This window comes from Eleutherodactylus coqui, chromosome 8 (assembly GCF_035609145.1).
Source record: "Eleutherodactylus coqui strain aEleCoq1 chromosome 8, aEleCoq1.hap1, whole genome shotgun sequence".
In the NCBI taxonomy this organism is placed as follows: domain Eukaryota; kingdom Metazoa; phylum Chordata; class Amphibia; order Anura; family Eleutherodactylidae; genus Eleutherodactylus; species Eleutherodactylus coqui.
In genome coordinates, this window is record NC_089844.1 from 55,559,979 (window position 1) to 55,573,106 (window position 13,128).

Genomic DNA, 13,128 nt, shown 5'->3' on the forward strand with positions numbered 1-13,128 from the left:
GCAAGTTATTTCTTATATTAACATATAGTAACATAGTATGTAAGCCGGAAAAAGATATATGTCCATCCAGTTCAGCCTATTACCCCCCAATGTTGACCCAGAAGAAGGTAAAAAATACCCAATAAGGTAGAAGCCAATTTTGCCCATTTTTATCTTGTGCATAAAAAGATAGCTTGTGATCAACAATTTCTTTATTATAGGTGCCCATGTGTTAACAAAACAAAAGCAGGGGTACTTACTAGAGATGAGCGAGTATACTCGCTAAGGCACATTACTCGAGCGAGTAGTACCTTAGCCGAGTATCTCCCCGCTCGTCTCTAAAGATTTGGGGGCCGGCGCGGGTGACAAGTGAGTTGCGGCGGGGAGCAGGGGGGAGAGAGAGGGAGAGGGAGAGAGAGATCTCCCCTCCATTCCTCCCCGCTCTCCCCCGCCACTCCCCGCCCCGCGCCGTCCCCCCAATCTTTAGAGACGAGCGGGGAGATACTCGGCTAAGGCACTACTCGCTCGAGTAATGTGCCTTAGCGAGTATACTCGCTCATCTCTAGTACTTACTTGTCCTCTGCCCCGCGATCCTCCCAGTCTTTGTTGTGGAACGGCTACCACATGGCGGCTGTGATTTGTTATATCTCATCCAAATGGCTTGTACAGTAAATTCTATGGAAAACCTGCAGCATTTAACCCCTGAGTCTGGACACCTTTTAAACAGGACCGGTCATGGTAAAATAACTTCCACCATGCATGCATCAGATCAGTAAAAATGATTTTGGTACTTTCTTTTTTACTCTTAACATTTTACTCTAAAATGTATTTTGAGTATTGCAGTGTAATATTACTGCTATTAGAGTATGATGTGTCATGCTATCTTCTTTCATTACTTCGTTAAGCCAGTGTTACATTGCTTTAAAATACTGTATATGAGCAAACCCATAATGCAACCGAGTTAGATCCAATGTCTCACTGATTTATTGTGCAAGCATCCGTGACAAGTGCCACTAACTCATTTATGATAACCAAATGGCAAAAAGAGCATATTTGCACGTAGAATAGCACATTCCCTCAAACCAAACATCATAACAAAATCTAAATGGCACCGGGTCTGACCTTTTCATACTTCAAAGAATCTCAACAATGTAATTTCATGCTTATAGCACAGGACTCATTTTAGCAGTCTGTCCGCAGCAAACTACTCGTAACGCTGCAGAAAGCTCTCAGTTCATCTGTGCTAAGAAGCCGAAGTCTTTAGGAAACATTCAGGGAGCACTTTAAATAGTCCTGAAAAGAATAGCAACTTTACAGTGATTGCCAAATCTTACATATTGCAAACAATTCAATAGATGGATGTGAAATTATCAAGTGTCTTCTAGTGATTAACCCCTTAATGACTTGACATATATATGTCATAGGTCACAGAGGGCCCAAGTCCACTCCATACCTGCAGGTGTCGTCTGTATTAAACAACTGACACTCATTCGCAATTTTATTCATTGGAGATAACTGATCTCGACTGTTTATCCATTGAGATGCTACAGTCAACGCCCCGCTATCACCCCATCACAATGCAATTGAAGGAAAATTTTTTAAAAGTTATGGGTCTCAGGATATGGTGACTGAAAGCAATTTAAAAGAAAAATATTTTCATTAATTAAAAGTAGTAAAACAAAAACTTTATAGAGTCAATATTACTGTAATCTTACGGACAGCAAAGTCTAAAAAAGTTTTAGAAAAATGGCTCAATTTTTTTTTCCATTTCACCCACTTAAAAAATAGTTATGCTTTTCTACATATTATTTGTAGATTAAATGGTGCCACTCAAAATGCAACTTATCCTGCAAAAAACACGTGGTTATGTCAACTGAAAAATAAAGAAAGTTATGCCTCTTGAAACATTGAAATGAAAAAAATGAAAGCGAAAAAAATGGCCAGTTCTTAAAGGGTTAATGATGCTTAATTAGCAACTATTGCAAAGGTCAACTGAGATGGGAAGTTGCATCTGGGTTTCAGATAAACAACAATACTAGAGGTTGTACTGAGTGCATGATGGACTATTTTAGTAAAAGTGCTGTACCACAATTCACCACACGTATTTTTGTTTTACTTGTACTTTGGTTAGTCTTTCAAAAGTGAAGAATTAATAAAGATTTTTAAAAAAAGAAAACTAAAGGCTCCTGCATAGACCCTTTTGGCCTGCAGGGACCCTTTGTGCTGCCATATGGTGCCTCCAACATTACTTCTAAAACACACTATTATGTTTGAAAAACCTTGGTGTTTTCACATAAAATAGGAGGTATATGGAGGCACAGTATGTACCCAGAGCACACTGTGTGCACCACATTACAGAGCTGTACCACTCCAATCTGTAATATGGTCCTGTGCAGAAGGCCTCACAAACTAAGATCTGTTTCCAAAGCTAACCTGGTTAAAACGAATGTTAGGGAAGAATTATGCCCCCTAAATGTCCTTGCTCAGTGCCCAACACAGAGCTCATAAATGGACTGCTCCATAATAAGCTCCTTTTTCTACTGGAAACATTGTCAGACATTGAGGAGAGCTAAGATGGGCATGGGACATATTTCCCTGTAGACAAAGAACTGCGAAGAACATCTTCTAATCTGCTAAGCGGTGGAAAACAGGGCTCCTTTCATCTGGCCCATTTGTTGGAAACTTCACGTATAACTAAACTTTTTAACAATATCAAAGTGACATGACAGAAGTTTTGATGAATGGGGGTCCGGATGTTAAGACTGCACCGATCGCCAAAACAAGCTGGCAGACGTGCTCATCTATGAAGCCCATGCACCGCTCCAAGCAGGGACCGAAACAGCTGAATAGGCACAGTGCTCAGATAAGCTCTTCTGCCTGTTCGTTTTAGTGATCGTTGGGGGTCTGAGCACCCCCCACTGTCACCGATCAAAACCTCTTACATGTCACTAAGACTAGTTTGGTTTTGATAAAGCATTGTACAGATGCCCAAGTTCCATTTACAAGCATATCATGTAAAACAACTCTTCTACCAGTTGTAACTAACTATTTTAGTGACGTTGCCTGAATCCATAACTAAGACTGTTCTATAACCAATAAGGAGGGGAAACATTTATCAAAAGTAGTGCAAGGCAAAAATGGAAGTGCTTCCCTAAGGACCAATGCAGTTAGTTGCTTTTGCAACTCATCCACTTTCCCATAGGGTAGTTTTTATATATATACCCCAAACTTTCCGACATGTATGTCTAAGTCTATGTTCACATAGTGTTCCAATTTTACATAATCCGTTTCTGACTAGAATCGCGTAATGTATCAATTTCACTACAGTGGCATTACATGAAGAAACATACAGTATACATCAAGGCATAATGGTGCTTTTTTACATCAGAGTCTATAGGCAAGGTATGGAACTGTACAAATTTCCCAGGCATTTGTGCCAAGTGTTAATGAACAACATAATGTGAACAAAGGCTTAAATATACAACATTATAGAAAACTGTGTTGACTTAATTGACATCTTTACCTGCAGTCTCTGAATCTCCAGATGGCATTTCTCCATTGATGCCATTCTCCTTACTTGCAGGATGGGAATCTTGGAGAGCCCTCTCCCCATACGCTCGTCCCTCTGTCTGTCTGAAGGGGATGCCATTGGAGCTGTGGACCATTCCATCTCCTGCTCCTCCTTGTTCTTTCATATCAGTTGCGTGAGGGAGAGGTGAGGCCTCACTGAGCTGCCCTGGTGCCCAGTGGGATGATTTGGGCTCATCCTGCCTGTTATCCGACATACTTCCTCCAGCCAGAAACCTGCAATCAAAATTCAATGAATTTTCTGGAAAAATATAGATTTACACCAATATACCCATTGTATAAATATAAATGCTTAAACCATGCTATTGCCATGCTAGCCCTCTAACTGTCAACATCTCATTAAACAGCATTTTTCCTTTTGTTCTTTCCTTTAGGGATCTAAAAATTGAATTAGTTGCCGGGTAACAACCAATATGGCTGGCATGATAATTTCCATTTTTTTTGCTCATGAATTGCACATGTGCCTGGTTATAGAAGAATGCAGCACCCACTTCTATGGCGTGTTTCAGCAGAGTCAGAGATATAAAGCTGAAGACAACTCCCTGAAAGGGATATAGTAGAAGAAAAAGCTTTAGTATTGAGTAGTATGCTAATGCACAGTGTTATGACTAGGCAGCAGTGACATTACATCTATCACGGTCAAGGCATAGAAGGCCAGGGGACAGAGTAAAAGTGGTAATAGTAATGGTGTATAATAATACAATTACTTTCTAGTAAATTAGAGAAATCACCATTGCTCATTTCTTTGCAGAATTGAGGTCTCAAGATCAAATCGACAAGGGGCAACATTTCAATGTCCTCACAATGTGTATATGGATGTCTTGCCCCCCCCCCTCATACTCCAAAAACAACTGAAAAGCTAACTGATTACCAATTATATTGGCACATAGCTTGTATACGGTAGTTGCAAGAAAAGGTAAGTAAAACCTTTTGAAATTACCTAAATTTCTACATAGACTACTAATAAAATGTGTTCTGATTGTTAGCTCAGTTACAATGATAGAAAAAAAAGGCCATTCATGAAAACACTAAGTAAACATCCAGAGTGCAGAGAGAAAAAGTGAGCCCTTGAATGTAAAAACCTGTCGATTGTCCTTTAGCAGCAACCTCCTCCACCAAATATTTCCTGTAGGTGCAAATTAAATTCCTTGAGCAGGAATTTTGTTACCATCCCTTCCTGCAAATATTTTTCAATTCATCAATATTTCTGGGATGCCTTGCTCGCACAGTCCTCTTCAGGTCATACCACAGCATCTCCAAAGGTTTAAGATCAGAACTGTTACTTGGCCATTCCAGAACAAATCTTTTTCTTTTTTTAACCATTCTTTAGTCGATTTATTTGTATGCTTTGGATCATTGTCTTGTTACATCACCCAATGTCACTTCAGCTTGAAGTCATGGACTACTGGCCTTACCATTCTCCTGCAAAATGTTTTGATACACCTTATAATTAATAGTTCCTGCAATGATAGCAAAGCATCCAGGCCCTGAGTCAGCAAAGCAGTCCCAAACTATGATGCTCCCTCCACCATGCTTCATAGCTGGAATGATATTTTGGTGCTCAAGTACAGTGTTCTATACCAAACATAGCGCTGTGCATTTGTGCTACAGATTTCCACTTTGATCTCATCTGCCCACAGACCATTTTCCCAGAAGCATTGGGGTTAGAGATGAGCGAGCATACTCGTTAAGGCGATTTACTCGAGAGCATCACCTTTTTCGAATACCTGCTGGCTCGTCCCTGAAGATTCGGCGGGAGGCGGCAGGGGTGAGCGGGGGGTTGCGGAGGGGATCGAGAGGGAGAGAGAGATCTCTCTCACTCTCCAACCTGCTCGCCTCCGCCGCCCCGCACCGCCCCCCGCAGCACCCCCAAATCTTCAGGGATGAGCCATCAGGTACTCGAAAAAGGCGATGCTCTCTCGAGTAAATCGCCTTAACGAATATGCTCGCTCATCTCTAACTGTGGTACATCCAGGTGGTCTTCAGACAGGCCAACATGGTTTTTTTTTGGACAGAAATGGCTTCCTTCGGGGAGGCCTTCTATGAACACCAGTCTTGTTCATTTTTTTTTCTAATAGTGGACACATGAACAAAGTTTTTTCAGTTTGTAGAGTTTTCTGTAGAGTAGCAACAGTCCTGAATTTTCACCATTTTTAGGTCATTTATCTTTTCCAGCTCTTTCCAGCTTTGTGCATCTCTATACCACGTACTCTAAGGTTTTCTGGCCTTAATTTGGCGTTAAATTCTATTCCACAGAAAGAGATTAATAGGCACGCGTCTGAACTGGCATTTCGAGCGCACAAATTACAGTAATTTGAGCTGGCATGCATGTATCAGCCTGTTTAGGGCCATCTCCAAACCTAGTTCATGCACAAATACACTCCATTGCGGTGAACATATTTACGCATACATTCGTCTGTTTAAGCCCTTACTGTGAGTGAAAAAATGTTGCATACACCGCAGAATATGATACAGTATGCTCACACTGAATAAAAGGAAATTCCACACTAATTTTCCTGGATTACTAGATATTCTGGACTATCAAATGCTTATATAAAGTAGATTAAACTCACTTGGGCTAAATTATTTATTTGACACCTATTTACACTAATTACACATAGAACATCAATACATTTGTATTTTACTGATTTCCAAGGAAAACACAAGAGATTGTGGAATTTACCCTGGAATAACACTAGATCTGCATAAAACTACTGTGAGCAACAGTGAATCTCCCTTTACCTCAAAGCTGCAAACTCTTGTTTGGCAAACAGAAGTGGGACTGTGATCTACAACAGGCTATCATTGTTCCCCGCTATATTCACATAAATCTTTCCAATTACTTCTTACGTCTTAACAAATGCTTCTTTTCTTGTCTGAAAGGCGAGTTGCAATGAGAAAAGAAATTGTGGACTAGTGAAAGAGCCGCATTGTGTAGCAAGAAAGGACAAGGCCAGACATCACTACTCTATCTAAAGTCAATGAATGTTGGTTAAACTGATTCCTTAATCTTTTTCTGGGCACAGACTTTCATTCACTAAGTCAGTAAAATATTAATTTCCTCTCTTTACACAATGCTTAACATACATTGATTGGCTACTAAATTGTGTGAGGAAGTCATTCATGCCATACTACAACATACATTTAAAGATATAGTAAAGAAGGCTCTGGCTATACATACATAGGGGATTAATAGAACATAACCTTCCTATTGACAAGTAGGGAGAGGTTAGAGAATTGGAAACTGTAAAGGGTATTGGGTTTCAGCAAATAAATGTTAATCTTTGCATAATGAGAAGTTAGACAATTTTCCAATATACTTTCTTTATGTATAGGAAGAAAAAAGTTTGGTGCTGTGTTACCAGTAGAACAAAATGTTATTGTTCCCAGAAAGAGGGAAAAAAAAATAATCTTGAGGATATAATACTGTTCAATGGCTAATAAAAAGTAATAATGTTACAACAAGCGGGGAGGCATAGATTAGATATTAAAAATAACTTTTTGACAGTAAGGTGATGAATGAGTGGAACAGGTTGCCACAGGAAGGGATGAATTCTCCTTCAATGGAAGCCTTCAAACAAAGGCTGGACAGACATCTTTCTGGGATGATTTAGTGAATCCTGCACAGAGCAGGGGGTTGGACCTGATGACCCTGGAAGTTCATTCCGACTCTACCATCCTATGAGTCTACGTTTTTGAGGCTCCTTGGCATTCGTCTAGCCTATACAGTAATAGCCTAAAGAAGTGGCCAAAGAGCCTCGAAAGCTTGTTGGACATTGCCTGTCGGTAATAAAAAGTAGGAGAAAAACTAGTCTAATAGATGACTAAGATCAAAATCAACAAGTAACCTGGTATCTTGTCTAACGTCAGTAATGTGCAAGGAGCTGTGTGCCCTTTTGGATTTAAAGACCTGCTTAGCTTAAAGGGAGTTCGCCAGCAGTTTTGTCAATGCAAAATTGCTGTCAGTACTAGGTCAGGGAAGGGAAGAGGGGTGTAATCATATGTGTGCTCACACGTAGTGAAAATGGTGCAGATCTTCAGCAACAGACAATTCACTGGCAAATTAGTGCAGATTTTGACTGGTATTCAGCTTGCAGATCCGGAGCGGACTTGAATCTGCAACGCCGCTCCTCTTACCTCATACGCCGCCTCACTGCAGCGCACCTCCGTAATCCGGCAAGCATCACTAAGAGCTTAGTGAGGTTGTAAGTTTAAGTCAGCTGTGGATCTGCAGCTGAATACCAGTCAAAATCCGCACTAATACAGAATTTTGCGCCGTTTTTGATAAGGAAATCCAACAGATTTTGCCACAGAATTTTCCGCTACCCTCAAGAGAACAATGAGGGTGGAACTTCTCTCTGAAATGTCTTCAAAGCTGTCCATTGAGCTGTTCCACAGCCCTGGCTGACAGTTGTAGTGCCTAACTGATACAGCTAATGCAGATTACCCAAAGAAGGTGTAAGCCTTGCACCAAAATGCATTGCACCAGTTTCTGTACCTAGCTTATGGAAAAAATTTGGGTTTTCCTGACTGGTGCCTACAGGTTCTGCTTTGAACAAATGGATATTGACATCTGATGAGCTATCCCCGATCTAGGGGAATTGAGGGAGTTTCACCACCCTCTTATAGAGTATGGCCGACTGAAAATTTGCATATGCAATATGCAGAGAAGACAACCCATTGATTTCAGTGGGTCATTCACATTTCTGTATTTTGTGTGCACATTTCGGTCACGCAAAAAAAAAATTTAGTTTTTGAGTATACTAAGCACTAAAGGTCCCTACAGAGGTCAGTGGGGGATATGCAAATGTGCGCGTAATACGCAAGGGGAGGAGTGAAACACTGCGCTGGAAAAAGAACACATCTGGGACTATTTAACTATTTCAATCAGTACATTTGTTTGCCACGTGCAAATGAATGTGCCCTGCGGGGAGAAAATGTATGTTGAAATACGCCGATACGCATGCAAAAAGGCCTTCTGCAGTGCACAAAAACGCAACATTGAGGCTTGTGCAGTGGCACTTATGCTCATTTGAAGCTAGCCTAGCTTTGAATTAAAATAATAATTCTTCACTTCAGGTTTGTGTTTATTCCTCCTCCACCTTTAAGCGCTTGGATATATAATTTGGAATGACCATTATGACTGAGGCCATTTAGGATCTTTCTCATCTCCCACTGTGGATGTCCTTCAACTGGACAGTGCGTCCATTCTGGACCCTGATTGTTAATTCAAGGCTATCCAGGACTATAGGTGTGACGTTTATCCTCATTGGGCATTCCAGTCACACAGGTGAGTTCCTCCACTCTTTTGTCCGCTATCTCTGGATATTGCGCTTTGTCGTTGGAGAGCTGCGCTCTTATTAACTCTTGTGTTTCAATGGCTGCAGCTGTCATTCAGAACTGTGGAGCAGCTCACTGGAGAGAGTGGAGGACACTTCAGAGAGAAGTCCTGCCCTCATGGCACGCCAGGGATTAACCCTTTCCAATCCACTTGTTCAGAAGAGCATAAATTCATGGCAGGGTATTCTTACTTTATATTACTGTCCGTTCTGTTGTCGGGGGCCTCTCCAGCATGTCCTTTACCGCAGTATTGGATCTAGCCAGCAGATGGCGCCATTGTATAATGGCAGAAAGAGAAAACCCCCTAGGAAACCCTGAATCCAAAATTAAATTGCAAAGGGTTAACCTTTCCAATCCAACTTGTATCCTGATTTTCCTAGGGGGCTTACTCTTTTTCTGCCATTATACAACGGTGCTATCTGCTGGCTAAAGCCAGTACTGCATGAGGTGACACGTTGCATAGGGTCCGACAGCAGAGAGGCTGGCAATATACAGTAAGAGAACCCCGACGGATATATTCCAACATCGGAGCTGTACAGCCTTAAATCATAATGTCTTCAGAGGTCAGACAGTGGATTGGAAAGGGTTAAAGATTCGTTTTTTCAGTGCTGCTATTAAATTCCCGGACACAGGTATGACAGCATCCTGCTCCCCTGATCCAACCTAGTGTTGGCAGTAGTTTTGCATTGGCAAAACTGCTGATAAACTTCTTTGAACTCTGGTACATTTGTACTTGAATCTCACTAGAAAATTAATTGAATCAGTCATTAGGAAATCTTAAATCCCAGCAAACACCGGATTGAATTACACAGTAACATAAGTATGAAGGTGTTACATCAGATGACATAATTGACAATTCTTATTTTGCATTACTCATGCCTGTGTGGGTTTGCAAAGTTATGTTAAAAATACAAATTCTGACTAATCAAATTTGGGGGAAAACAAACAGAAGGAAACCAAAAAGAAAACATGGTTAGATATAGGGCCTTTTTATTAGTTGTGGATTCTGCTCTGATTCTGCAGAAAATCCGCATCCCATTACTTTCAAAGGGAATCGGTGCCGTAATCTACTAAATCTAAAAAAAGAAGTGACATAAAACCTCTTGACATGGATTCTGCATTGGGATAACTGTATGTAGATTTGCCCGTTAAACAAGGGCTAATCCACGTTCACGTGTCGATCCACGGTCGTTTCTGCTGTGGTTTTTTAAAATCCGCACTGAAAAAATTGCGCCAAATTCAGCTGTGTGAACGCACCCATATAATTCTCCTATGTGATGTTTTTACCTTCTTTAGAAAGGGGTTGTCCAAGATATATATATGTGGTAAAATAAAAGATGCCATACTCATTCTTCAATTTCCCGACACTCCAGTGCTCTGTGCCTCAGCAGTGATGTCCGTGTACATCTAGAAGATCGCTGCAGTCAAGTACTGGCACCAGCCACCGCGTGCCATATACCACTGAGCCTAGTGAATGGCTGTGGAAGTCACATGGGTGCACAGGAACGTCACAAAGCTGGCTGGGGAGGACGGAACGGCAGCGCTGGGACAGTTAGGCCCAATGTCCACAGGCCTCATGCGGAACCATGGGCGTCCGCACATGAATGTAAGCATGAAGATTTCTTTAGCGAACCTTTTGGTCCGGAAAACAAATCGCAGGATGCTCCATTTCATGGACGGACAGCTTCTAGTGAATTCCCAGATTTCGTGGGAAAACAGGAGTTAAAAAAAAAAACTCCACTGCGCATGTGCGGCGCACATATCCACAGTGAAGAAGAAAGAAGACCCAGACAGGTAAGCAGAAGACCTGCAGTGTCCTCAGCCACGGGCAGGGTCAGATTCCACTGCGGGCTCCTGCATGCAGAATCCGATCCACCCATGGACATGAGGCCTTAGGGACCAAACCAGTAAGTATAGCATCTGTTTTACTTTACCGCATTTCCTGCATTTAGAAAAAAAATTCTATCTCTGACAAGCTCCGACAGCTACTGTACAGTAGTTTTTATCTGCATGAATACCCCTAAAGAAGTATACCGTTTAATAACTTCTTTACTGGATTTTTAGACTCGTTTATAAAATGTGTGGTTTATTATACTTTGACGCATGCTTTGAAATTTTGACATGTCTATTACATGAAATGATCACTTATTCCTCTAGAACTTACCATTGGCAAACAGGGACTGACTATGCTGTAATATAAGATCTAAATACTGGTTGCTTAAAGATGTTAAAGGGGTATCCCCTTTTATCACCTACCCATAGAATACATGGTAAAAGTCTAATCGGTGGGAGTCTTATGCCCAATGTCCACTGGCAAAATGGATTTAACAAATCCACGCGGGTGTCCCGCATGCGTGATCCGCGCCCATAGGGAATCATTGGATACCCGCAAGTAATTAAATACCTGCGGATGTCATTTTTCCCTGCCGTGCGGATCACACGTGGGGAAAATCACTCACAGCATGCTCCATTTTCCCGCACGGTTGGCTCCTGCAGTTTCTATTGAAGCCTACGGAGGCCGTTCAGTCCCGCTGCACACCCGCAGCTGTACTTGTGCTGTGCTGCGGGATCGCAGTAGTTTAAAAAAAAAAAATACAGTGTGCACGGCGCATGCGTGCAGTACGCTGCTGGCGTGCCGAGCAAGTCCTCCGGGCAGAAAAAAAGAAGATCTGGCCGCGACGGACAGGAACCCGCAGCGTCCGGACAGGTGAGTATTATCTATTTTTGGCCTCATGTCTGCGGGAAAGGAGGGACCCGCTGCGGAATTCTGCATGGAGAATCCACGCGGGCCCGAATTTCCTTGTGGACATGAGGCCTTACTGCTGAGACCCCCACGATCCCAAGAATGGGGATCCTGTCTCCCCCGCCCCTCTTCACTGTACGCCCCACAGTAAGGAGGAGATTGAATGAAGTGTCGCTTGAGCATGCGCAGTGCCGCTCCATGCATTTCAATAAGGCTGGCAGAAGTAACTGAATAAAGTCCCACTGAAGATGAATGAGCGGCACACTGCATGCGTGACCAGCGTTCCATTCAATCACCTCCATCCGAGAAAAGATAGAACCAGCCCTATCTTTCTGCGTATCACACAGAAAACCACCATAGAAGCCCTGATTTGGCGTTAAATTGCCATTCTAATCCAGGGAAAGGGAGTAACAGGCACACTTGTGAACTGGCATTTCGAGCGCAAAAAAAATGACAGTACTATGCGCTGGTATGAGTGTATCAGCCTATTTAGTGCCAAACCCAGTTCATGCTCAAATATGTTCCGTTGCGGAAAGCGTATTTACGCATATGTCCGTCTGTAGAAGTTCTTCTGTAGCTGCGGATCTGCAGGTAGCCACACCAAATTACACATAAATTCAGCTTTCACTTTGACTTCCCCATTGAACCGAATGGGCAAAATCTTATGCTGAAGAAGGGCTCTGTCAGACGAGCGGAAATTTGCCTGTTTTTCGACGCGAAAAAAAACGCACTGCGTGCGGGAAAAAATCTGCATGACCACGTCCATTGCCACCCATATGTTCTTTCTTTTGTAGGTGCAGATTTTTTTTCCCGCGAACGTAGGGGGTTTTTTTTCGGGCGGAAAAACACGTGAATTTCCGCTCTTCTGACCGAGCCGAAAGCATAATTATCTGGAAAAGACTTTTTCACTGCCAAAACAAGATAATGTCTACAAAGCTATGCGTTAAACTGCATTTAATACTCCTATTCTTCCTTAATTTGGAACATTATAGATTCTTCCCCTCTGTTGTACTTGGTTATAGCAGCCTTGGGCACTCCGTGTCCAGACAGGTCCAGGTCACTAGCTATCAGCGCTGCCTTCTACCTCAAGGCCTGCTGCTACAGCTGAATGAGTCTCAAGAAATCAGGTCAATTTTTACATCTTGTTAATCACTGCTGCTGACTCCTGGCTTCTGCTGAACATATGACACCTGCAGGAATGATATCTCCAAGCTGATATGCTAGGCTGCACAAGGAGCAATGCATTCCTGCTGTTCGGACAAAACCATTACTGGGATATTTTACACATCCTTAAAGCAAAATACCCAATTGAACTTTATATTAGGAAATGCCCATTTGGGCAACATTATGCTGCATCCTCAGAATTTATGTAGCAAGGCCATAATATCCTAAAAAACAGCTTCCTTGCAACATAGCAATGCAAATCACTGAGCAACGGCCATGTTATTAAGCAGCTATGACAGCCACACAACAGATAA

General features: G+C 42.1%; 1 protein-coding gene across 4 annotated transcripts in view; it reads right to left on the bottom strand.

Moving 5' to 3' along the window:
* MAP2 (microtubule associated protein 2) overlaps positions 1-13,128 on the bottom strand; it is a 251,527-nt gene that overhangs the window by 74,940 nt on the left and 163,459 nt on the right. For all 4 annotated transcript variants that reach the window (XM_066575645.1, XM_066575643.1, XM_066575642.1 and 1 more), the window contains exon 5: positions 3,503-3,783. In XM_066575645.1, the coding sequence (XP_066431742.1) occupies positions 3,503-3,764 (262 nt within the window). In that variant the 5' untranslated portion in view covers positions 3,765-3,783. The remainder of the gene's footprint in view (positions 1-3,502; positions 3,784-13,128) is intronic.